General features: G+C 41.6%; 1 protein-coding gene across 3 annotated transcripts; it reads left to right on the forward strand.

Annotated features, from left to right (window-relative positions):
* Positions 1-2458: 2458 nt before the first annotated feature.
* NR4A3 (nuclear receptor subfamily 4, group A, member 3) lies at positions 2459-25419 on the forward strand. Of its 3 annotated transcripts, none has more exons than XM_010577957.1 (7): positions 2459-3218; positions 3264-3394; positions 5608-5737; positions 6707-6879; positions 12016-12215; positions 13427-13605; positions 23228-25419. In XM_010577957.1, the coding sequence occupies exons 1-7, from the start codon at positions 2459-2461 to the stop codon at positions 23488-23490; spliced, it is 1836 nt and encodes a 611-aa protein (XP_010576259.1). In that variant the 3' UTR covers positions 23491-25419. The 3 variants fall into 3 exon arrangements, with proteins under 3 accessions (XP_010576259.1, XP_010576260.1, XP_010576258.1); XM_010577958.1 differs by having other exon boundaries at positions 2459-3212; XM_010577956.1 differs by having other exon boundaries at positions 2459-3394.
* The last annotated feature ends 336 nt before the right edge of the window (positions 25420-25755 follow it).

Raw genomic sequence — 25755 nt, forward strand, 5'->3', positions numbered from 1 at the left:
ATCTGGGCAGCGCCCGCGGTTTCACAAGGCTTTTAAGGGAGGGGTGGGGGTGGGCTTCGAGCCGCCCCCCCAGACCAAAGACATGCAGGATTTAAGGGGAAAATGGGTGGGATGCTCATGTTCCTCTGAGGAGCTTGGCGTTGAACTGGGCATCCCGTATGTCAAGCTCTCGCAAAGATAGCAGAATAAGGAGGGAATAGCTCGGAACGCCCCTGCCCTGATTTCTGTACCCATTCATTCGGGCTCCGAGGGCAGGTTGCTCTTCGATGCGCCTCCTGTGGGGCTTTTTTTTTTTTAATATGGTCGCGTAAAGACGAAAAAATCCCAGGTTATTTACTTTGCAGGGTAGTTAATCTTGGTGCCCTAAGTGGGAAAGTAGGGGTTAGAATTAGTCCGTCAAGTGCGCTGGCGAGGTAGGAGGAGTCCCGCAGAGCCAGGAGAGACCAGACCTTTAGGTGAGGGACATTTTTTCTGTCCTCGGGTCGGACTCATTTTAGACTTACGTTTTCTTACTCCACTTTGCACGGAATTCAGTGACATAACCCTGTTATGCTCAGAAAAATGCAGGATAAAAAGCACGATGATCTGTTTCCCTGAACTCCTGCTCATTTTCTGAGCTAGCAGAAAAGGCTTTTTCCTTCATAGAGCTGTGTATCAACACATCCACTTGTGACGTTATCTGTCCAGTCGCTCAGCTGTGTTCCTCAGTCAGCTCTCAGTGGAGCTGCGTGGAAGGAATTTCTTTCCCTTTTTATTTGATTAAGCACTGATCACTACGTTCTAACAGCTGGTCCTTAAACTAACAAATGATAGCAACAGGACTTGCCATGAAATGTGTGTGCGTGGAATGGCACGGACAGAAATTGATAGGAAGAAAGAGAACGTTAGAAAAATACATAAATAACATTGGGAGGCAAGGCTTGTGAAAGGGTTGTGCTGCTTCTTTCTTTAAGCATTGGATTTACAAGCGGGAAGGTCTTAACTTCAGAAAACAGCACTATTTTTTTTCTCAGTTTTTAATGTTTTCTTGAGAAGAAGGAAGATCTGAATGGTTTGTGACAGTACGATAATTGAAATCTGGTGCTTAGTTTAAATATCTTTATCTGCAAAGTGGGCAGGAAAGAATTAAAAGTTGATTTAGCAAAAAATTATTTTAATTCCTGCATGACAGGCTCAAGTGAAAATCTTAAAATTGTAAGTGAAGGGAGTTCTTAAAATACTGAGGAAAACCCCATTATTTTTAACACAGCTTTTTTTTTTTTTTTTAGTATGAATTTTTTCTCAAGTGCTTTTGGAATAGAAATTACCACAGTTAAGATGAGATGAACTGCACTTAGTTTTGATATACATTTTCTGCATATTTACTTTTCCCTTTACAGGAGAATTTATACTAACCTGTGCATTTTATTCCTCTGTTGTGGAACCGAAACACACCACGCACTTTTAGTTTGGGCTGCAAATATTGGGCTAGAATCTCACAGTGTTTAGTCAGGCAAACCTCAAATGGATTGCAGAATTGGGTCCATTATTTCCTGTGAGCAGCGAAGCAAATAGCAAACTAGTAGGAAAAGTAAAAAAAAAAAAATCAAATCTTTATAGTCAGGCACTGTGTTGCTTCAACCATCCCAGCTATCAGTGAACCACATTAACTTTTACGACTAATGGATAAAACCAATTATATTAGCAGCCTCAACCTTGCTTTCCCATAAAACCAGAAACAGAAATACCACATACTTTCTCTCTTACATTTTTGCAAATTTAAGGATATGTTGTACTACCCGCTTTTTTTTAGGAGAATGTTTTACCACAGATAAGCCTTAAAACTACTAGTTAGACAGCAACCTTAAATTATTAGCTGACCAGAAATATGCTTCAAAGGCCCAGAGTTGAGTAAGCAAAACTGATGTTTGCAACTCCTAAGTAGCAAACACTGTGATTTGAGTCGTCCCTCTGACATGCACTGCAGATGCCGTTTCTTTTAAAATAAATACCATTTTTAATATTATGAATTTGATAATCTCGTTTACCCATCACAAAAATCTTCCGGCAGGGTTGCATGTGTACAGAGGTAGCTTTAGAGCCATAAACTGTTTTCATTCTGCTTATCTAATTCTCATTGACACCTATGTATATTAAGCAGCAGATGTAGGGCAGCTTGAGGTGGATTCTTCTCTCGCTGACACGGGTATAAATTTGAGTTGCTCCCGCGACTAGATGAGAGCAGGCTCCCTAATACCTAACGCTTAGTCGATCCATGACGCGTATTTCTCGTTGAAAGGCAAAGGCTCCAGGCGAATTTGTACGTCTGTCCCCTGCCTGGGCGAGAGCGGGGGTCAGGTGTCTAGCTGAGCTCCGTGAAATGCGGGAAAGCTTCTAGGAAAGAAGTTTCCGAGGGCTCGGGCCGCGGCCTCGGCACGCCGGGCTTGTTGTTAACGTCCCCCCCTTTGCCCTTGCAGATATGCCCTGTGTGCAAGCGCAGTATAGTCCTTCACCGCCCGGTTCCAATTATGCAGCTCAGACCTACGCGTATGGCTCGGAGTACAGCTCGGAGATCATGAACCCTGACTATGCCAAGCTGACCATGGACCTGAGCAGTACCGAAATCACCGCCACCGCCACCACCTCCCTTCCCAGCTTCAGCACCTTCATGGAGGGTTACTCGGGCAGCTACGAGCTCAAGCCTTCCTGCCTCTACCAAATGCAGTCTGCCTCCTCCGGCCAGAGGCCCCTCATAAAGATGGAAGACACCCGGCTCTCCCCCTACCAGCCCTCCCTGCCGCCCTCCACGGACGAGGGCATGCCCAGCACTTCCATGTACTTCAAGCAATCCCCGCCCTCCACGCCCACCACGCCCGGCTTCCCCTCGCACCAGAGCCTGTGGGACGAGCCCCCGCTGCAGCCCACCCAGACCTGCCTGCCCCCCGGCCACCTGATGGACGCCGCCCCCATGAAGACCGTGCCTCCCCGCTTCCCCCTCTTCCACTTCAAGCACTCGCCCCCCCACACGCCGGCCGCCGCCGCCGCCGCCGCCGCCGCGGCCGCCCACATGTGCTACGACCCTGCCTCCCTCAGCCTGCCCCTGGGCTCCGACAGACCCGCCGCCAGCCAGGCACCCATGGAGAGCCATTCCTACGGGCTTCACCTGGCCAAAAGACCAGCCACCTTAGCCTTCTCACCGCTCGGCCTCAACGCAGCCACCTCCGGCCTGATGGGCGAGAGCAGCGGCGGCGGCGGCGGCGGCGGCGGAGGCGGCGGCGGAGGAGGCAGCGGCCTTCCATCCCCGCCCAGCCGGAGCTCCTCGTCCGGGGAAGGCACCTGCGCCGTCTGTGGGGACAATGCCGCCTGCCAGCACTACGGGGTACGGACGTGCGAGGGCTGCAAGGGCTTTTTCAAGGTCAGGGCCCCGCCCTTTGCCCCCCCTCCCCCCTTAACCCCCCCCCCCCGGCCTCCCTTCCCGCCCCGGCACGCTCCTGGCTGTGGAGCCGGGGGATGTCGCGCGTCAGAGCTCAGAGACCCCCCCACACCCCAGCAGGGCGGGATGGACGCCCACCCAGAGTCCTTCAAGAAGGCCAAAGCACGCCCTCCGTAGGGTGAAAGGGTCGGCCGGTCTCGGCTGAGGCGGTGAGCCGGCCGAACCGCATCTCCGGTTCTGCCGGCGTCCCTCAACGGAGCGCGGGTCGCCCCCGTCTGAGCGGGAAACGGCACGTAGGCCGTAGCGAAACTCACCTGGAGTACATCCAGCCAGGGCTCCGCTCGGTCGCTCGCCCCAGTTAAAGCTCGTTTTTAAGCGAGAAAAGAAACCCCAAAATCGTAAAGTCCACTGGACATTTGAGTTGATGGCGGCGGTGCCGTTCCTTGTTGTCCTGGGGCCGTTTCTTGGGGTGAGGAGCGCTGTGGGGTCGGCCCCAGTAGGAAACTGGTTTCACACGTGGGCCACACCCGAGCCCTTCCAGTTTTATTTGGTTGCTGCCGCATCGTTAGTCTCCGGTTCAGGAGCCCAGTGAGCCCTCACACCGGTGGAGAGCTGCTTGCAGAGCAGTGACTAAGCACTGCACGGGGTCCCGGTGCCTGCTCTGTAACAGAGAAGGCTCTGCAGCTAAATAGCAACACGAATAACTTACAGGCGGCCGTTTCTCAGTGGAAACTTTGTGCTTGTATTTTTAGGAGTCGAATACTCTCTTTTTGCTCTCAGATTTGGGCGCTTCGTAATTTCCTTTCCGAGTTCAGGTTCCAGCATTATTTTCAGAAATGGCTTGTTTAGTGAAGAACTTGGGATAGACTTTTGGTAGGATGGTCCTGGGCAGCAGGTTGAAGATTTCATACATTTGGGGTTGATTTGGTACATTCCTTCCTGCAAAGATAGCAGTCATGCCCCTGTTCCGGTAAAAGATACGATGGGAACAAAAATAGTCCAAAAATAGTTGGGGGGAGGGCTTACAACATTTTTTTTTTGTTGTAGACGGAGCTGCTAATGTTACTTAATAATAATCCTTTGACAACATGGTAAAATACACATCTCCTACAGAACTCATGTGTTATTTAAATGTAACTAGAAAAGGGAACACAAATAACCTGGAAATAGCAGCTTTTACGGGCCCGATCCTGCCCCTGTGGAAATCAAGAGCATATCCTTGATTGGGAGCAGTGTCTAGAGCTTATTCTGCAAAATTCAAGAGTTTTCAGCTCCAAATTGCAAAGAACAATATTTGCTGTGTCTCTTACATTTAGTACAATGAGGCTGTTATTTGAAAAGGAACACAAATTATGAAATAACATTTATCCCTGAATTTAATTGCAGTGAAAGATTTAATATTGAATGTTGAGTTGATAAATTTGTTCCTGTTCTGATGTCTTTCCTATTACTCTCTTTTTTTCGGTGCTAAGTTATTTTTTGATGTGCCTGTGAGTTTAAGTATGGAAAGAGGTAATACATTTTTGCATCAATATTTGTTATGTTCTCTCAAGGCTTTTACAAATTTTAAATTTCTTGTATAGTTTTAAGATCATTTTAGAGTTAATTAAATGTATATAACTACAGCATAATTCTGTCTGGTTTTTTTCCCAGGTCAGGTTAGCTTTCCCAGCATATTTAATTTAACTAAGCATATTTTGTAGGGGTTTCTGATATTTTTATTTTTCTCCCCGATGATTTTAATGGCTAACCAAACCAGTTATTGTGGTATTTGACTAACAATAGCGATAGCAAGAGAAATACATTGCAGATCATTTTGATTTTATTTTAATAAGGTCAGCAATAATCAAGGGAATGAACCAAGTAGAAAATTGTTCCCAAAGGGATATTAAAAGCGGAGATAATCTAATCCCCAAAGGTAGATGTGATGACCTGGTAATTTCAGATATGATTTTATCATTCAAAGTTGCCTGTCTCCAGAGACTTGCTTCAGAACAATCCTAGATGATTTTCATTGTCAGCAGCTAACACTAATAAAATTGTTTTTCCTGCAGGCTAGTGTGTTAGGAAATTAATTTTATCTAATTATATGAATTGCACTGTCGCTTTTCATGTTGTAATTAAAACACATTTTGTCAGGTTCTAAGTTGTTCAAGAAACCATCAGTTTACTATTTTTGTGTTGCATTTTCACAGAGAACAGTTCAGAAAAATGCAAAATATGTTTGTCTGGCAAATAAAAACTGTCCAGTGGACAAGAGACGTCGTAACAGATGCCAATACTGCCGGTTTCAGAAGTGTCTCAGCGTTGGCATGGTTAAAGAAGGTAAGGACTTTTGCTATTATTATCCCAGACACTGAAATGTTACATTCAATGAATCTCTCTGTGTGTGGACATGGATGTCTTTACAATGAATTTTACAGTGATGGGATTCATAACTTACCCCCAAATATGTGCATTTGTGTAATAATGTATTGATTTTCTTCTTTTCACTCATATTATCGTATGTAGACTCTAGACCCCAGAGTTCAAGTACAGCAAGGTCACAAGAGGATAATTTGACACTGGCCAAAATGTCTCCTTTATTAACTTTGAACGTTGCTCGATAATGCTGTTGGCTTCCCCCTGTTATCTCACCGGGGGCCGCGCTGGGTTGTGTGCATTTTGACATAGGATCTTGTCTCATTCCTCTAAGCTGATTGTAAATTTGCAATTAATTTAAATGGAAACAGGATCAACTCATTAGTCCCAATTCTGCAAATATTTAAGTATGTGAGTAATACTGTGTGAGGAGTCCCATTGCAAATACTAGCATGGATAATATAACCTATATAGCGTGACCATATTTTTTTTCAAATGCTTCAAGAGAGCTAAAATTACTTCGAATGAACGACTCCTCTGCCATTTAAAAGGTGCACCGGTAGCAGGAACATTAGAATTTGTGTTTCACGTTCAGTTTTCTTTCAGCAGTAGAGTGTCTGCGTGTGTGTGTCTGCGTGCATGGGCACGCACACACGGGCACACAGACGTGCTGTGAACAAAGCATGAACACTAGGAACACAGCTGGGCTTTAAGTAAGCAGCTACATTGCTGCTTACAATCGTAGGTCTGACGCGATTTTCGTATCATTTGTGTTCCTTGGCGATCAAAGGCATCAAGAGCATGTGCTGAAACTGGAGAATGCTCTTATTTTTACTGGGCTGACCACCGTAAGAAAAGCAGGTGTTCATTCTGACCCGTCGTTTGCTGGTTTCTTCAGAACTGATTCCCTTTTTTTTTTTTTTTTTAACCTAGTTGTCCGTACTGACAGCCTGAAAGGCAGAAGAGGTCGGCTGCCTTCCAAACCAAAGAGCCCCTTACAGCAGGAACCCTCTCAGCCCTCCCCGCCTTCTCCTCCCATCAGCATGATGAACGCCCTCGTACGAGCTTTAACCGACTCCACGCCCAGGGAGCTTGACTATTCAAGAGTATGTCTCACTTTTCTTCGCCTGTTTGTTTTCCCCATAGAAATGATTTCGCGAACTGCATTTCTACTTACCAGCTGGTTTGCTAAAATGAAAGTAAATGTGAAATTTGGATGAGGGTAGAAATTTGTCCAGCCAGCCATGTCTTTTCATGGTAGGGGGACAATGAAGGGAAAGGAGGTGCAGTAGAAATTCATGTCAGTAACTATTCAGTGTGAGGATCTCAATCACAAAGTGAGTGAAAGCAAAAATATGTGGATAAGTAGAGCATTCTTCTTGCAAAAGGCTGCGCCAAAACACTAGCAATTACAATATGATCGATTAATCCACCAAACTCAGGAGCAGTACTGGTATGTCCAGTATCTTAATTTCCAGGTTCCAAAGACTAAAATGTAATAGCACTTCCCTAATATTCAGATATAAGGGTTGTGCAAAGTAACACTGGATGGATGGGGCCATTTCCATTGAAATCAGTAGGAATTTTGCCATTATTTAAATGGGACAAGGGTCTGGCTTTGGATACCCCATCATGAATGTTCCTTCAGTAAAATTCACATTTGTAAAACAAACCTTTTAAAATCAAAATTCTAAAAAATTATCTCAGCAAAGCTTTACCAGAGATTATATATTTTTGTAACCTTGTTCTTTAATGTATCATATTCATCATTTAAATATTCATGGAATATTTCAAAAGCTTAAAACACTGTTCAATAGTTATTAAAATACAGCATTGAAATGGCTTGTTAAATACATTTTTAGGCAGGTTGATACAGGAAAAGAAAAAAATACAGCTAAGGAAAACCAAGATCAAATTCCTTCCCCTTAATGAAATATGATTAAATCTGAGACTGTAAAAAATACAGCTGTACTCAGACAACATCTACATTGGACCTTTATCACTTGTTGCTAAGTAATATTTAATACTAAAACATATTTGGTTGTAATTATATAAAAATTACATTATTCTATTTTAGACTATACTTACATATACCATTTAGCAATTTTAAGCATGCTATAACATCTTTTCTTCAAGCTAATCTGTAAGTATACAATCATATAATTTTCCAAATTATTATTAAGAATCTAGCCATTCAGTATCTGACAGCCTTTTAGGGGGAGAATGCATTAGCCATATTTGCACGTATTTTAACTTACCCAGAATGTCTCAAGGGGTCATTCTGCAAATACCGAGGTGTGTGACGAGCTGTGCTCTTTGACAGAAATCTGCTGGGTTCCACAGAATTACAGGCGCATAATAGCCCAGGCCTTGAAAGCAGTATCTAACCTTATGTATTTATTTATTTATAGATAGGAAGTTCTTTTGCATTTACAAAAAGCTATATGAAAACTGTGTATTTTTATGTGACTTTTTTCTTTGTCCTGCAGTAATTATTTTTCTTTTAATGAAAACAGCCTCTAGATCTAATTGTTGAACAATTCTGTTGGACATTACAGGAAGCCTATGATTGACAGTAAATTAATTTAGCCCTGGTGGCTAAAAGATTAAGTATGATTGTCTGTTAGGACGTATTAGTATCTAAGTTTTTCTTTACAATAAAATATACAATACTGAAAAGACAAAAATGCACTAAAAGAAATTAATAGTGTCTTATGTTTGTCATAAACCTGATACTTATTTTGAAAAGTTAAGGGAGATCAGGAGCAAAGGCTGCATAAAAACTGAGATTAACTAAATGAATATGCCATAAATGCACTGCAATGCTAAAAAATCCCTTTGAAGAATACTCCTCTACCTGTGAAGACGTAACTTACGGCACGTTGGGTTAGGCCGTGACCTTGCCACAAACGGGTAGATCTGGAGACCTGGCTTTGGAGTCGGTCCTAACACTTCTGCAGACGCGACCTTAATGTTTAGCATGGTCTTCATGTTTACAAGCTATAATGTCTTGACTGTCTTAAAAATACTGGTAAGAGTTTCAGAGAGGAACATGTACCCCTTCCCTCCAAAAAAACCTACACACACAAAAAAGACCCACCCCAAAACCAATACCAAAAATAAATTACATAAGCTATGAATTTTAAACCAAAACAGATTGGAAGCAGTTCTGTTCAGAACATGGCTACTTTTCATTTCAGCACTGGTTTTAACTTACCAGTCCACAGCAATGGTATATTTAGGTACTTGGTTTCAAAAAGCAATTGCTAGGAAGAGAATTTGGTTTATGAACTCCTTAAAGGCCAAGGGCCGCAGTCTGGTCTCACACCTGTTTTACTGGTACAATTCCACGAGTTTACACTTCTAAGTAAGTGAGATGAGAAACAGACCCTGTATCTTGCTGTCCTTGTTCATGTGGAATAGCCACCAAATTAAATAGAAATGTTGCCTTTTGGAGGCAGGGTGCAGCATTTAGGTAATAATCCCCGCCACTTCCCCAGCCACAAAATGAAGCAAATATTGGGACTTCTGGAAAAAGAAGCATAGCTTCTCCTCTCTGCAGAGAAGTTACTGTTAGGCTTTTGCAGATGTAGCAGCTGATGAAGGTGTCATGAAAGCAGGCAAAGGGTAGAGCTAGGTCGTGCTGTCAGGCTCCCCAACATCAGGCTTTCCGAATCTCTTTAGATACAGCATACTAGTTAGTGTTGCTTGCTACGCATGCACGCACCCCCCCTTGAGTAACAGTCGGGTTTCATTTAATTCCCAAAGGAGCTCTGAGGAAGGGAGTAAGGCAGAGCTTTGTCTTCTGGCTTTCTCCCGGTGTGCCTCCAGTTTGCACAGGGCAGGTTAAGAAATGCAGCTCTGAGCCCTTCTGTACCGTGGCCTCCTGACCAAGGGCAGGCTTACCAGCTGTCTTGGTCAGAAATTAAGTCAAATGTCACCTCTTCTCAATGAAATAATCATGGAAAAAACTACAGATTTTGGTGCATAAAACAGAACCATACATATTGTTTATGGTTACTTATGTAGTCCTAAGTCTGTTACAAGTAAATATTTTATTTTAACTATTCTTTGTAAGTGCTAACTCTTTGTAGCAAGCAGTGATGTATTACAGCAGCTAAAAATCACACAATTCCATATAATTTTTTACCTTTCTTCTAAAATTGCCCTCTTGGGCTGAACTATAACAACAAATACAGGTTATAATTTTTTTAGATGCGTTTAATTTAATTAAGTGCCTTATGTCGGGTATACTGTACTGTAGCAGTATGTGACAGCAGTTATGTGACATAATGCAGCATTCAGCTTCGTTACAAAATGTTAAAACTTTGCCTCACTTTTGCCAAAGGATTGTTTTATAAATATTGGGAACAAATTAATACCTGGCATAATTACACTGACTTCTGACGAGTTATATTTAGAATGAACTTAGGGTAGAGTCTTTTTTCTTTTGCTTTTCTTCTCCTTCCCCTGCACTGTTCAGAGGATCAAGAATGTGTCTTGCCTTAACAGTACCTATGGTGAGGCAGGAGTTTGGTTTCCCCCTGTAGAAAGGAGGAGTCATAGGTCAGTCCCTGCACAGCAAAGCACATCTCCCAGAGCCAAGATGCACTCTGTCTTGGCTTGCTCCACGGCTTCATCTTAAGAGGGTCCAGAACACGCAAGGTCTCTGAAAAAGCATATAATCTTTTTCTACCCACTAGTCAACCCAGCGTATCATGCTGCAGTCCGATGCCAGGAGTAATTAGTTCGTGCTGCTTGAGCATCCCCAGCTGCTCCATTCAGATGCGGGAGCTTACCATGAGAAACTCATGCAGTTAGTGTTGGGTAAGCAGAACAGGGTCATTCAGGGCTAGCGCTGGTACCCCAGAAACACCCAGAGGTCTCTGGGATTGCTATGGTTCTCCAAGCAATCAGTGACTCTTTTCACTGTGTCCTTCATCCCTTACCTACCGACAGCAACCAGCTCCAACTAGGGCAGGCAGAGAACAGGACACCTACCCGAGAAGTTCTGCTTGCTGCCCCCCTCACTCTTTGTTGCACAGAGGTGACTTTTTGGGTTGCAGTTAGCAACTTGGGTGATATCTGCAGCCCAAGTGGCATGCCTATAATACCCTCCTCCCAGGCTGCCAGCCCGCTGTTATAGATCGGGAAGGAGATGTGGGTCTTTCTGCTTCCACCCTGGCTTGGAGAGTTGCTAGGGAGAGCTTCAGGCTGATGGACTCAAGCCCTCACTGCATGTGGAAAGTTGTTTCCAAAGGGCGTGCGCACTTCTTTCAGCCATGCAGACCACCCCGACCTTTCTTTGGCTGAGTCCCAGAGAAAGAGTGAGTACCAAGTCTCTCCCAGAGCTAACCCACCAGATGTCTTGATGGCGAGGATGTTGTTACAATAAATCCCAAATTATTCAGTTCCTGCTCCGAAAACCAGCAGCGCTTTCCAAGCCCAGAATCGGACTCAGCTGCGAAAGCTCCTGTTCTATTTTCTGCCAAGACAGACAGAGCAGTGTCATGGGAGTGACAGGGATCCACTGGTGGGGAAGTAGGAGATAGTGGGGAGGGAGCTGTCAGAGGGTCACAGGGAAGCTGAGCAAGCTGAGCCTGTCGAATGGTTGTCTGGAAGAGTTATGGCCGCATAAGCAGGATAATAGGTTCTCCTGAACCTTAAATGCTTCTATTTGAAGGATAAAGAGGTGATACGGGGCAGCTGTTTTACTTTGAACCAATTCTGTATTCAAATGAAGCAATGCTGCATGTGTCAGATAAAACATGATTTATCTTACATGTCTCTATCACTGTCAGATAAAATGCAGTTTGAGAGGGTTTGGAAGAAATCTGCATTTTGGTCATACCAAGACAAATTCATCAATGGGAAAAGTGTTTAATTGTAGTAAGTTAAATAGTATTCCTCCTCCAGTGTGATGGAAATTATCCTACCCACCAGGTTTCTGTTTCTGTTTGCTAATAGCATATAGGTACTTGTAAAATGTGATAAGTATTATGTTTTATTTATAAATTTTAAACGATTTCTATACATGTGGAAATATTTTTGCAATATACATCTGAATAGTGAAACGCCTGTAGGTAGCCAAATAGGTAGATAGATGTAGACCTACTTATTATGCCTTTGATAATAATACCAGCTTTGCCACAGAAGGAAATGTTGTCGGGCAAGTAATGCCGTATGTTTCACAGAATGCCCTTAAATGCATATAACGTTGCTTTCTGTGGCTTTCATTTTAGTACTGTTCCACTGATCAGGCTGCTGCAGGCACAGATGCAGAACATGTACAACAGTTCTATAATCTTCTGACTGCCTCCATTGACATAACTAGAGGCTGGGCAGAAAAAATCCCAGGATTTACTGACCTCCCAAAAGAAGATCAGACATTACTCATAGAATCAGCTTTTTTGGAGCTGTTTGTACTAAGACTCTCCATCAGGTAACTATTTATTTCATTTCCTCTTAAGCTGATGTGAAAAATCATCCATCTAAATATTTTTAAGGAATAAATATGGCACTATCTTTGAACATTGTCAATTGTACCAAAAAAACCCACAAAACATCAGCAATGTCTGCATCCAAAGGATATGGTGTTTAATTTGTTTTACACTGCAGAAAAAAAACCCCAAAAAAGTCATTTAAAAAGAGAGCATAGGTCTTGCTACTGTGCTTCTTTTTATTTGATATACCCCATCCTCTTCTTCCATAGTAATCAAAATTGATCCTCAGGTACTACTTGAGCATGTTTGCTTTGTATTCATCAGCATAAACTACAGAAAAGCACCTTCAGTATGAAAGCTTTTTCCTTTTCCCCCTTCTTTTGCGCATGCACATCTCTGTCACCTGTTTTTGAAAGGGATGAAGAAGATTTAAAATCTTGCTCAGATTGGTTTTCTTCTTACTACTGAGTCATTTAATAGAGTGAGATGCTAGTTGTCAGTCTAGCGCTAATTAAGACACTTTACCAAAAACACTTTCAGGGACTGGGAGATTTCCAGACTGGTGATTTGAATTATGCCCTTGTTTCTTTAGGTTGAAAATGACCTTTGCATGCGTTTTTTACAGGGATATTGGCAATGGGGAGGGAAAGGAGAGGAGAGCTTAGCTGTAATATCGCTCTTACACACAGGTTTTCATGTAAAAGAGTTTATAATGTTATGTGTATTGTGGTGTATTGTTGCATGTATTTTCCATTGTTTTTTCCTTATCAATTTTTACAATCTGAAAAATGCAGATGAGAATAAGTAAATGCTGAGAGTTGTAGAATCTCTTCTTTCTCCAGTTTTTATTAGTTTTGTATTTCAAAATGCACTCACTTAGTATTCCTTTGGTTCAAACATACAGTATTTAATGTAAAATGTCTTCTCTGTTTATGCCTTTGGGCAGGACCAAAATCTTAACTAATTAGACAGTCTACACCACATGCTACAGCTAACCTCAGGCTTATAACTCTACCAAGTAAGCAATCATAGAAGCTTGTTTGTTGTACTTCGGCCCCAAGGGAGAAGCATATTGTCAAATGTGAATGCCCACATATGTCTCAGGATAATATGCCTTGGATTTTAAATGACAGACACTTCAATACTGGTTAGGCATTTTGCTGTAAAGTAGAAGATGCATTTATAATTTTTTCAATTATTTTTCTTTGAGGTCTGATACTGCTGAGGATAAGTTTGTATTCTGCAATGGACTTGTGCTGCATAGACTTCAGTGCCTTCGTGGATTTGGGGAGTGGCTCGACTCTATTAAAGACTTTTCCTTAAACTTAAAGAGCCTTAACCTTGATATCCCAGCCTTAGCAAGTTTATCAGCTCTAACTATGATTACAGGTAAGTGCTCCTTTGTTAATAAAAAGCTTCAGACTCTAGTGCTTTGCTTTAATGTAGATTCAAGCAATTTCAATTAACTGAGCTACATTCAGGGTAAAGTGAGTATGATTTTTAAGCGTTGCAATGACCATACTGAAATTGTGGACTAACATTAGGCCATCAGATACCCCTGTTAAAATGTAATCTAACTCTATTTCTTCATGGTTTCATTGTTTTCTTGGAATAATCTCTAAAAAGCAAACGGCTTCCAAGGAGCTCCTACAAAAACATGCAAAATACTTGCTGAATTCCCAGAAAAGCCTAATGAAATGACCAGAGCTAGGTCTTCCGTGTAGGAATACTAATACCAGGGTAGCTCGAGAGCTAGAAGCCATACAGCTAGTACAGCTCACCTCTCAGCAAGATAGCTAGAGCAGAAGGAGTGCTTCACGAGAACAGGCCAGGTGCTTTTGGTAGCCAAGCTAGTGTAGGTATTCCATGTACTGCTCTTTGGAGAGAGAAAATTGGAGAATAATAAGAAAAAAGTCCTCTTCTGCAGTTGTACAAAAGCTTTTGGGTGTGCATGTGACCATATCACGCCTGCTGGGGCAAACAGCAGGAAACTAATGTCAGAATCTGCCAAATCTGGCCAGTAAGTACAAAATGGGGGAGCATAACCTTATAAGGTGTAATTTTCTCATTCCTGAAACAACAAAACTCCTTGAAGTACTGCACTGCATACCTTGGGCTTCTTGCGATTGAAGAGGCATGGCTGGTGGAAGCAGGAAGGGTTGGGAGTAAGGGTGTCTGACAACCATGCAGCACAAGTCAGAGACATCTCTACTGAGAACCTTACTCTCATTTCAGAAAAGCTGGTAGTATAAAGGTACAACTGTGTCATTGGTGTGAGACAGGGCTTCAGTATGCCTTGAGCTGGATCTTCCTGGGGTGCTATAAGCTCCACTGGAATGGATATTGATTTCCTCCTGTGTTTCAGGCATCCACCAGTTTGCAGATGGTGGCCTCAGCAAGATCAGCTGCAGTCTTCATTTTACCTAGGTTGAGATGATGCTTGGGAAACACTCAGATAAAACACTCAATGGCAAACATAGAAACTGTAAATTGGTCAATTCCCACTGCCATTTGTGGGGCCAAGAGTTTGGCTTTAGCATTTACATGGTATGCTTCCTTCCTGCGTTTGGGTGAAGGGTTAGTGTATACATGTTATAGCATTAACTCTCTGCTTCTTAAGAAAAGTATTTTACGTTTTTAATTAATTTCTATTCATTTTTCTCTGCAATTAGAAAAGCTTCATTAAGGTCCAGATTCTAGTTTCTTTGATAAAACTCTTAAGTCCAGAATAGCTCAGTGGAGTTGTTCTGTATGAAAAATTTTCAGAATCAGTGGTATGTTAAAGTAAGAAAGAACATTCCCAACTTATTTTTGACTCCTATATATAAACATCCACAGACATGTGTTCATGCATACTTACATATATGTGTTATAAATATTTATATGTGAGTGTGTGTGTATAAATGTACAATGTATATATGTATGTGTATGCATTTATGTATCTATAAATCCAGGACAGGTGCTGTCTGTCTCCGTATATATTTATATACAGGCATATAAGGTCACATGTATATAGCACCTATCATTGATTTAGGTTATTTACTATATCTTAAATACGTCTTTTTTAGATAGACACAGTTAGATGGAGCTTGCTCTTGATTATCTTCTTGATAAGGATGAGGAGAGGACTGACCCAGAGGATGCAGGTTGATGAACAGGATCCCCTGCAAGCTGTCTGTGTGAATGTAGAAAAAGCTGTTCTATAGGAAGAAAAGTTTTTCTCCTTACGAACCCATGCCCTGTTGTAACATGATAATTCTTTGTTCAGTTAGGCAGTGTTTGGTTGCCTTTACATAAAGAGTCGAAGTTGTCCAGTGGCTGTCTCGGGTGACCCTAAGATATTTCATAGAAATGTCTTTTAATTAATAACGCCCCACATTTCTTCCTTTCCTTGATAACAACCCTTTCAGGAGTTGGCTATATTGTGCTGGTCTTCCCAAAGTTTCTAAACAAATGGAAGTAACTGTTGCCTTTAAAAGGAGAGCATTTCGGTTCATAAAAGGTTTAAGGTTTTCTGTATTTGTCAAACTTTTCTTGATTTTCTCACCTGTATGAGACGGTGCTTAAAATTAATGTAGCTTTCTGCTTATTCTTTTACTTCATGAGGCCAGTATATCTCTGGCCATTTGCTCTCAAGGACAGAGTATACCTTCATGCGATCTAAATTAGACCGAAGCTCCTGTGTCTAGTGATTTATATTCACAGGTTTCAGATCTCCAAGGGCAGCTAGGTAACTTAGGGACTCAACCAGAAATTTGGTCACCTGAAAATGGATGGTATTGTGTAATGATGAACGATATTAAAAAAAAGCTGAAAGAGGAAATCAGGTAATTATGGCTAAGAGAGCACTACAGCACAAAATGCTGCTGGGCAGGGTTCTTTTGAGACTTTCTCGGTGATAGTGTATTGAAATTTTATATTCAGGAAAGCCTTGAGATTTGCCTCTGGTATTGCATCCTGTGAGAAATGGCTTCTTGCCTTCTCCCTACAGTTTGAGTATGACAAGCCATGTGCTGGTTTTCAGCTAGTGCCACCAAAAGAAAAAAAAAAAAACAATATACATTTTGGAAATCTGGAATCTGTTGGACATTTTTAAGCATTGTTTTGAGGCTTGGCTTAGACTGTTTTAGGTGCCATTCTTTGTCTCTGGAGAAGGTACTCTGCTGCAATGGACTCTTGGAGGCAATGGGTTGCTAGCAAACCGTGGTTCAAGCCCTTTTTGTGAGTCAGAGCAAGAGTCACTTTTTCCAGGAACATAGGATATCTGACTACTGAGTATCACTGTCTTTTGTGTTGAGACCATCTGACATACTGTGCGGGCCACTGAATGGCTGTTGTGTATGATGATTTGGGAACAAGCTGGTGCTCAGAGGGACACCGAGGCCCAGTCTCTGGTGTGATTCCAACAGAAAGGGAATCTGACCATGAATCCCCCATGTCCTAGATAGATAGCCATGTCACTGGGCTGCAGGATAGGAAGGAGCAGGAAAGCTCTGTTTTGTGAATCTAGTTGTTTGCTTTTATTAGCAATGCTGCAAAACCGAAATGTTGGCTTGAGCAAAATTTTCTTCATTATTACACAAATTGCTCCAGTTCTTATTTTGCATTAGTCAACTTTTCATGACTTGATGGTTCAACCAAAAAAAGAAAAAGACAACAGCCCAGTGTTCTATAATAGTCATAACTTGTTTTAATACTGTACAGCATCTTAGGTAGCACCAAATTCAAGAATTGTCTCTCCGGGTAAAGAAAAATGCTCCTGGGAGTAATGACCTGTTTGTTCTTCTTGATTTCATGAGTGCTCTCCGTAGCCCAAACAAAGACGTGCTCTTAGAAAACAAACCCTCCTGTATACTAGTCATTGGCAGTATTGCTGAAGGAGAAAAGTAAGAGAAGTCGTTACTCTCTTTCGCATGTTCTCTTTGTTCTGCAAGAGTGACAGGGAGAACTAACATCTCTCTCCAAGTGAAGGAAGAGGGAAGAAATGTAAAAATTGGTGTTGGAGGCTAAAAGACATTCCACTGTTCCCAGTGTCCCAAGATACTGAAGACTGTTCACTCATTTTGGGATGTCAAATTGGCTCCCTGCTAACAGCCCCAGTAGTTCCAGTGCCTTTAACTAACTCTGCTGACTTGTTTGGAGCTGTGAAGCTCCATGTCCTATCTCAACCACAGCTGCAGGTCACAGCATAGGATGCATGGTTATAGGCAGATGTGACCATTGGTTCCATGTAGTAATTTTGAAGAGAACGACAGGAGACCTAGTGAGTATCACAATACTCGCTAATTCCCTGCTTGCTTTGAGTAGAACTACAGGTATGCACAACATAAAATAAACAGGAAAAGATTTTGTAATATTTTGCATTGTGTAATCCATTAGAAAGTCCACATATTTGTGCTTTTTCTGTTTATTTTATGTTTCCTGGGAATTTGCAGTATGTTGCCTAGAAGGAAAAGCATCATGTTGGATTCCTGCTGAATTTTCAAGTCCTTTCAGATAGGGCATCAGCTTGAAAGAGCACCCAGAATGAAAGAAGTGACATCTGGTTTATCGTGTGCAGCTTGCAAACAGTTAACTTAAAACTCTGCAATGCCAAAGCATGTCTTTTTTTCTTTAAGGTACTCCTTTAGGATCTTCCTCTCTCTGTCTCTCTTCTCTTTTTTTACTTCCTTCAGTTGGTTAACAAGGGCTGGACACAACTTCCTCCAGTGCACATCAGTGGTGCTCTGAGCATCAGCCAGAAGAAAGTAGTTAGGAAACAACGCATGACACTCACCCCACATCCCCATGAAAGCAAGAAATGAGTTCTGTCCTGTTCTTTTTCTTTGGATCACATATTCTGTTGGGATGTAGGATCTAATGAGCTAAAGAAGAGCGCTAACGTGGAAAGAAAATGCTGGTCATCTTGGGACAAGTTCTGTCCTTAGTTCCACATGGACAATTTCTGTCAGTTCAGTGTGTTACATGGATCACAATTGTTCCTGCACAACCACTCCACTGTGGACTGGATGGTGTTGACAATGAAGCTTTGCAGAGTAGACCAGATATTAGCTCAGCCTATTCTTGAAAATGCTTCCTTAACTTCCCAAATGACCATTTTTAATGCTCTGTTTTATAGTTTTTCTAACAGTGTGAAAATATAAAGACTGAGAGTCCAATGCAGATCATCTCAAGGGCACACTGTAATTTAGCCTCAAATTTCTGCCTGCTCTAAAACTGCTAGTGTTTTCTCTCTCTGCTGATTCACTTTTCCTCTCTGCCTCTTCCTTTCTCTATCCACATCAAAATATTATTGTTTTGCCCACTTGACACTCTCAGTGGGATGCTGCTGAGTACAGAGCATTCTAGCCCTCATTCAACCAAGCTCTTTCAGCATATGTTTTATTTTAAGTGTGTTACAGACCAGCCCAGAACCACTGTATATATTGGGCTTATTCACACTCTTAATGCTTTGTTAGACTGGCACCAGAACATTGAAGAATATTGTGAGGTTTCAATTAATTATGAGTTTGTGTTTGTCTTCCTGCTGTTGGGCTTTCCGTTCCAGTTTACAAACATAATTTTTTGCACCATCAGTCATACCAAGAAAGAGTAATGAGTCCGGTCTGGCTAAAAACGGTCTGGCTGCTGCAGTTCCCTTCTGAACATGAATTTGTCCAACTTCCCTACGGAAGGGAGGCTCACCTACTCTTCAGCAGCAGATATCCTTCAGTCCTGTTGCCAGGATCCTCCGGAGTGGGTGCTTTGTGTGCTGGGTCTACATACGAGCAGGTGGCAGACTGGAGGAGTGTAGGAGAGCCGGTTATAAAAAAAAAAACCCCTCCAGATTGCATTGTCTGCCTTCCCCCCGCCACTTTGCTGAGGGAAATACTGTCAGCATCAAAGTGAAGTACTCACTCCTCCTTCTCCACTCCCACCTTTTTGCTGAGGCAAGAACTCTTTCCTTCTACAGCAACCAGCCGTCTCTCTGTTACGTTGTGATTTTCTTAAGGAGGGAGCATCCTGTGTGGTCATTCAGCTCATCTGACTTTAGGTGCCTTGCACAGCTGGTGGATAATACAGGGCACCTCCAGAAGATGATTCATCCACCTAAAATTGTAATCGTCTTCTAAAAATGCCCAACATTCCACCAATGTTAGGAGGAGCTCGAGAAGCCTGCGCTCCTCGCTTGGGCATCCTTGTGAAGTGCCGGAGAGTTAGGCAGGATGAATATGGGCCAGATTGCAACGGGAAAGGAGACTTTTGGATCTGCCGAGTGGCAATCCTGATGCGTAACAGAGTGTACACGAGACAACCAGAAAGCTGTAGGCAACTGAGCCTTGTGCTTATTTGAGTTATAGAAGGGGAAGAGGATTGTGAAGGGGGAAGAGAAAATCAGATAACTATATTGAAACCGAGACAATCAAGAGGCCTATTTTAAGTCTGCAGCATAAATCTTGTTGCGTTTCTGATCGGAAACCCTGACACAGAGCGCAGAGCCCAGGGGTCTCTGAGGTACGCAAGGTCTTTGAAATACTTGTGCTCTTTGAGAGGTGTTTCTCATAAAGGTAGCGCTCAGTCTGCCTAGCCCTGGCATAATCTACCCCATGTCAGAGATTAGGGAAAGAAGGACTAGCACAGCTGGTGACGGGTTTTCCTGCTCTTTTGCTTTCTTCCTATCAAGTTTTTGCTGATCAGCCTAATTATAGCACAGAATCACATTGAGATTCCTGGGAAAAGGAGAAAGGTGTAAAAAACTTGCTGCATTCAGTTTGCCAGGATGAGCTGCTAAGTTTGCAGAGCTTTAGAGGCAAGACTTCTGATGAATCATTTTGACAGGCTTATGGAGAGCATCTTTGCCATAAATCACCATTTTTCTTGCAAAAATCAATGGTATCCTAAAACACAAGGCTGAGAAATCCTATATTGACTTTACCCATGCCTTTTTAATTGTCATTATAAGAAAGTCTGAATACAATAATATTTACACACCTCCTCAATCAGTTAGAGAAAATCTATCCATTTTGACTAGCTGTCCTTCTTGGGATAAATCTTGGCCTTATCATTTCCATGTGGATAAGAACATCCTGTGCAAGACAGCGAATGATTAGAGGCCATCGGCTTCAGTGCCAGGGCACACACTTACCACAAGTGCCTTGTGCTGCTCCCTTTAGGTTGAGTAAGAAAGATTGTGGGTCTGTCTTTGTGCAGATGGGCCTGGCTGCGTGGAAAAGGCAAGAAAATGTGCTTCCTGCTATTTGAACCCTATTAAATTTAAATCTTTGAGTACATTAAACCCAAGACTCCTCAGGTCTACTGGAGAGAGGAGCTGTTTCTTATACGAGTACGTTCCCCAGAAATTAGTTGGATGCTAACACCAGAGACTGCAATGGCAATGCCAGTGCATGCGAGCGCCCTTTACTAGCAGAAGGGCTTCCACATAGATGGCTTTGACTTTGTGTGGGTTCACAAGGGATGCCTTAGGGATCGGAGACTGAAAACCCCCGAGGCAGTTCCAGTCATGAGGAATTTACCTTTGTAGAGATTTGCAAGTAGCAAAGGCCATTGCATGGTAATTCATGCAGGAGAGGACAGTTTGGTTTATTGGAGACTGTTTTAATACTGTAGCACCAGAGAGTGGCTTAAGGATGGACTATCTCTTAATTCTGAATTTTCATGATTTTTTTATGTAAAGTAAGGCTACTAATATTATAATCTTTGCACATATTGTGTTTTGCATCGGTATGTTTCATGGCTAGCTACCAAAGACACGATTTGTTCATGAAACCTTCTGAACTTGTCAGTGTGAGACAAATACTGTTTAGTTCTGGCTGGAAATGTTAACAACATTGCTGTGTGCTCCAGAGCCAGAGATAATTTTCCATACTCTGCAGCAAGGTACACACCTGCTGAGGCATTGGTTTAAAAATGTGCTCTGCTAATTTGTAGTTGGGTTTTGGATCCATTCTAGTATTTCAGCTCCCTGGATCTATAAGATATCTTCACTTACAGAGCCAGGAAACAACCTCAAAACAGATTAAAAGATGGGAACTCTTCAAAGACTGCAAGATTAATTTAATGTCCTGCAGATTCTCTCAGTAGGCTACTGGTACAAAAAAAAAAACAAACCCAGAGCTTTTCAAACCTGTATAAAATATTTATCCACCAAGATTTTTAATGGCAGAATCTGCCTAAGTATTTACTCTCAGTGACCTGTATAGTTAAGGCTTACATAATTACACTATACACCATTTACTGGAAAGGCTTTAAATATTCATTGACTCTTCGTGTTTTAATGTAAACAAGGCACTTAGAATACCTAGGGTTTTTAATTCCTGCAAGGTGAAAAAGATGTCTGAAGCAGATGTTACCGCTTGGATGAGTGTTGCTGTGAAGCAACAGGGCAGATTGATGGTACTTAAACGATAGAGCACAGTAGCTTCTGGCCAGAGCTATACACGTCTGCACATCTCCGTCTCTGATCCCAAACCAGTATTCTTCAGGAGCTAGCTCTGCCTAAGTAAATAAAGTTGAAAAAAAGTGTAAAATGGGTGAATATCAGTGGAAAATCAGACCTTTACATTTCTGACTGCCTTCATTGAATCCCATCTGTTTTATTGGTTTGTCAAGCACACCTAGCCAAAGCAGGTGGTAAGGGGAGGCAGCGAGGAGTTTATATACACATGCCTGCGCAAGGCACCGCTGCGCCTTGCGCAGGCATTACGCCTGCTTCTGGAAGTAAGGGAAACTGTACTCTTTTCACTGTTCATTAAGGGACGGACACAGAAAGTATCTATCGCTCGCTCCTCCTGGAGTAGAAGAACAAGACTTGGGGGCAATGGGCACAATATGGCCTGTGGCTGCCAGGGATGGGGGAGAGGGCCAGGGAGGGCAGACGACTTCAAATGCATCAAAAATGAGAACTGCCACACTTACTTCTCATCCGCTGCTGTCACTCTTTTTGTAGGTCTAGTTGATTAAAATTAATTTAACCTGCATTTTCTCAGACTGCCCTGTCTGGTGTAATTCTATTTCATGTGTAAATTATTATGACTTTGCTACGAAGCCAGCTCTTACTTACCTGTGACTTTCAAAGTCAAAGTCAAATCAAAACATTACAAAATTATTTAAGATTCTTGTTCTGAAGTATTATATTAATTTATCCACTAAATCTTGATAGCAAACACAAAATTCTTTCCCATGTGCCAGTAAAGAACCTGCTTTTAATGAATCCCAAATCTGATTCATTCTATTTATGCTTAAAGAACTGTGGATGTGTTTAACATCTTTGTAGTATTTTAAAAGGCTATTTGAAGGGGGACAAGCTCCAGCTCCCCTTCCTTGTGGAATGCTGAGGTTTTTGTGATGGATAACACAGTAGCCTTTTCACTTTAGGCATTGCTCACTCAAAGCAAAATAGTTAACTTCCAGGCTTCTTTTATCTTAGACCTTTTAAAGATGAATAAACTAAAAAGCAGCAGCTGATCAAAATAACAAAGGGTGGCAAGGTGCCTTTAGTATCTTGTAAGAGTGTCTGCGAATTCCTGGTGGAATTCTACGCGGGCGCTGATGGAGCTGGCTAAGGATATCGATCGCCACTTGAATTCACTGAATAAATAATGGTTGCCATAGTTATTGAGCATTCACAACTGGTGGGGAAGCACGGAAATCTCCAAAACACCTCCTGTGATAGTTTTGCTGGAAAATCGCCCAATTAATTCTGTCTCATATCTTGAAAATTATGCGAGATACGCAGGATGCTTGGACTCCTTGTACTAGAATTTCAATCATAATTGAGCATCTCTGCCGCCTATTTTAGCAGCTAAAGAGAAAAGGGCACTTGTCATCTCTTATTTTGTGTGGCAGAAAGGTTAAGTGACATCATATAATCCCAAATGTGCTGAGAAATCTTACACTTTCAAAGCATTTTTTGCTCTGAGTACCAGAGTATGGATTTGGGTTACTCCAAAGCAAACGAGTTCTCTCAGTTTGCGGTAGAGGTGCTGATGTGTTTTTTTCTCTCGCTTTGCAGAACGACATGGATTAAAAGAACCAAAGAAAGTGGAAGAGCTATGCAACAAGATCACAAGCAGTTTGAAAGATCACTTAACTTTCAGTTGCCAAAACAAAGGACAACCGCTCGAGTCTGCAGAGCCGAAGGTACTGGGTGTTCTGGCTGACTTGCGTTCTCTCTGCACACTGGGACTGCAGCGCATCTTTTACCTGAAACTGGAAGATTTGGTGCCAGCCCCTTCCATTATCGACAGGCTGTTTCTGGACACCTTACCCTTCTGAGTCAAACCACCCTCCTGAAAGGCAAATGCCCACCAGAGCAGGCAAATGGATCGTGACTTACAGCTAACATTTTTCTGCCCTCACTTAACAGAAAAGCAGCTCCAGGTCTAAAATGAGGTCTTTTCTGGCGCTTTGTCCTTACAACCTGAGGCCTGAACCTTACTGGCTTACTGGTTTGGGGTTGTGTTCTTTGTTTTCTTTTGTGTGATTTGGGTTTTTTAAATGGCTAATATGGCACTTTTGGACAATGCTATCCCAGCAGCAGTAAAAGGTTAACATGACTGTTTTAAATCTGTTGTTTAACACCTCATGGTACATGAGGAATAAAATTGTAGAAGCTGTGTTTGAGAACAAGAACAGCAAATAGTTGTTTGCCAGGGTAGTATGTGTTTTGTGAGGATACCTTTAGCATACTTCCTGCATCAAGGGCACATACATCAGCACAATCTAAACAAAAATTCACTTTTTTTAGCAAAGTACATTCAATTGAACATTTCATACAAATCAAATATAGCAAAATGACAATGGCTGTTAGCTCCCATGTTCAAGTGCAATTTTTTAAAGTGCTGTCTTACTAAGTCTCGTTTATTAACTAATTTATTTTACTATGAAAACAAACGGAAGAAATCAAGTGAGAAAATTACATGCACTAACTTACCTGACAGAGTTTTCCAAACTTGATTCCATGTAGCGCAACTTATTGACAAATGTATGTGGAAGACACGGGAGCAATTGTGGCTCAGTTGTTCCTTAGCTAAGGAAATCCGAGTAAGTAGTGATTGGAGCATACAGGGTCAGCATCAGGGATAGTTCGGTTTTAGACTTCTAACACAAGCGACTAGTTAGTAAACAGACGGAAGATGGTTTTCAAGAACAAGCAAGTCTTGTAAAATAGTATGAATGTAAGTGCTAGGAAGGATATAGTGGGCTGCGTTTAAACATTCCGTGTTCGTACTCCTTTTTGTATGTTTATACTGTTGATGCCATATTAATATGAAATAATTTGTTGCATAGTGTCTTTATTTGTATAAATGTTTGTATGCATGGTATATTGTAATGGCTTTGCCTGTATTTATTGCAATGACTGCCAGCTCATGGGAGCCCTGTTACACATGATAACTAAATGGGGTGTTCACACTGACTCAGATACACCAGTTGGAAAACTATATACATATATATAATGTGTATATATATATATGTATATACCTATATTTGTGTGCGTGTGTGTGTGTGCGCGTGTCTTTTTATTAACCATTTGTATATAAAATATCTGTCAAATCACAAGCAGAGTTATTTTACAGTTTATTTGCAGTGACTTCTAAGGCAGTACTGTTTAGCACTTTGATATTAAAATCTTGCTCATGTTTTGCTAAATTCAAATAATATTTAAAAAGTTTAGTTCTAAAAAACTTTATATGCACTGTATTAAGTCAAAATTTTGTTGGTCATTTTGCTAAGGAAATTTTTGAATGTCAACCTGATGTCACTGTATCTTTTGTTAGCTTTAAACATTCTAGCTTTTGTCTTTTTTTAAACTATGCTGTTTATATGGAAATTAAATTATACAATCAAACAGATGCCAAATGAATTGCCTAATTGCTGCAAAGGATAACCCAGATATCGAGTCACTGTATGGTTTTCAAATAGTAATCTGGTATTTTATCACTTACTATGTTTGGATGTGCTTTTATGAAAAAATTATTCTTATATCAAGATTTATAGTAGTGTCAATAGGGAAACAGACTTCTAATCACTATAGTTAATATTTCCGGTTTACCTGCAGATAATATTTGGAAAAGTATTGCTTTTTGTATTGACTTTTAAGCTTATGTGCAAACATAATAGCATAATTAAATATCAGAGAAGCTAATGTTTCTTGTAGGTTGCTGTAACAAGCCTGACCAGCAAGACAAATATATTTTGACTGAACTCGCTTTTGTATATACTAAATATATATATATACGTATATATATATATACACTCACACACATGTGCGCATACAAAAACATACAAACACAAAATCCGAAAGTATGTTTACTTTTGTCTCCTTGTGTAAGACACAAGGTCCCTTGAGAAATGACTTTTATCTAGGGACAAATCCTCCAGGTGCTGAGCACCAACCAGATGAGGGCTTGCAGGCACTTCTTGCGAGTGGGCCCTTACGAAGAATTTTCAGGCGAATCAGCATAGTACAGTAAAATTGCTTTTTTGTTGAGCAAGGTTTATTTATTAAGTGGAATGTGAGTGGGAGGTAGCAGGTCCAGA

The sequence above is a fragment of the Haliaeetus leucocephalus genome, unplaced genomic scaffold (genome assembly GCF_000737465.1).
Source record: "Haliaeetus leucocephalus isolate CR32 unplaced genomic scaffold, Haliaeetus_leucocephalus-4.0 Scaffold587, whole genome shotgun sequence".
Lineage (NCBI taxonomy): Eukaryota > Metazoa > Chordata > Aves > Accipitriformes > Accipitridae > Haliaeetus > Haliaeetus leucocephalus.

Excerpts from the sequence above, each read along its gene's own strand:
- NR4A3 (XM_010577956.1), top strand. The coding sequence starts at position 2,459 with ATGCCCTGTGTGCAAGCGCAGTATAGTCCTTCACCGCCCGGTTCCAAT. Across the intron at positions 6,880-12,015 it reads GGGAGCTTGACTATTCAAGA|TACTGTTCCACTGATCAGGC; the intron begins GTATGTCTCACT and ends CTTTCATTTTAG. Across the intron at positions 12,216-13,426 it reads GTACTAAGACTCTCCATCAG|GTCTGATACTGCTGAGGATA; the intron begins GTAACTATTTAT and ends TTTTTCTTTGAG.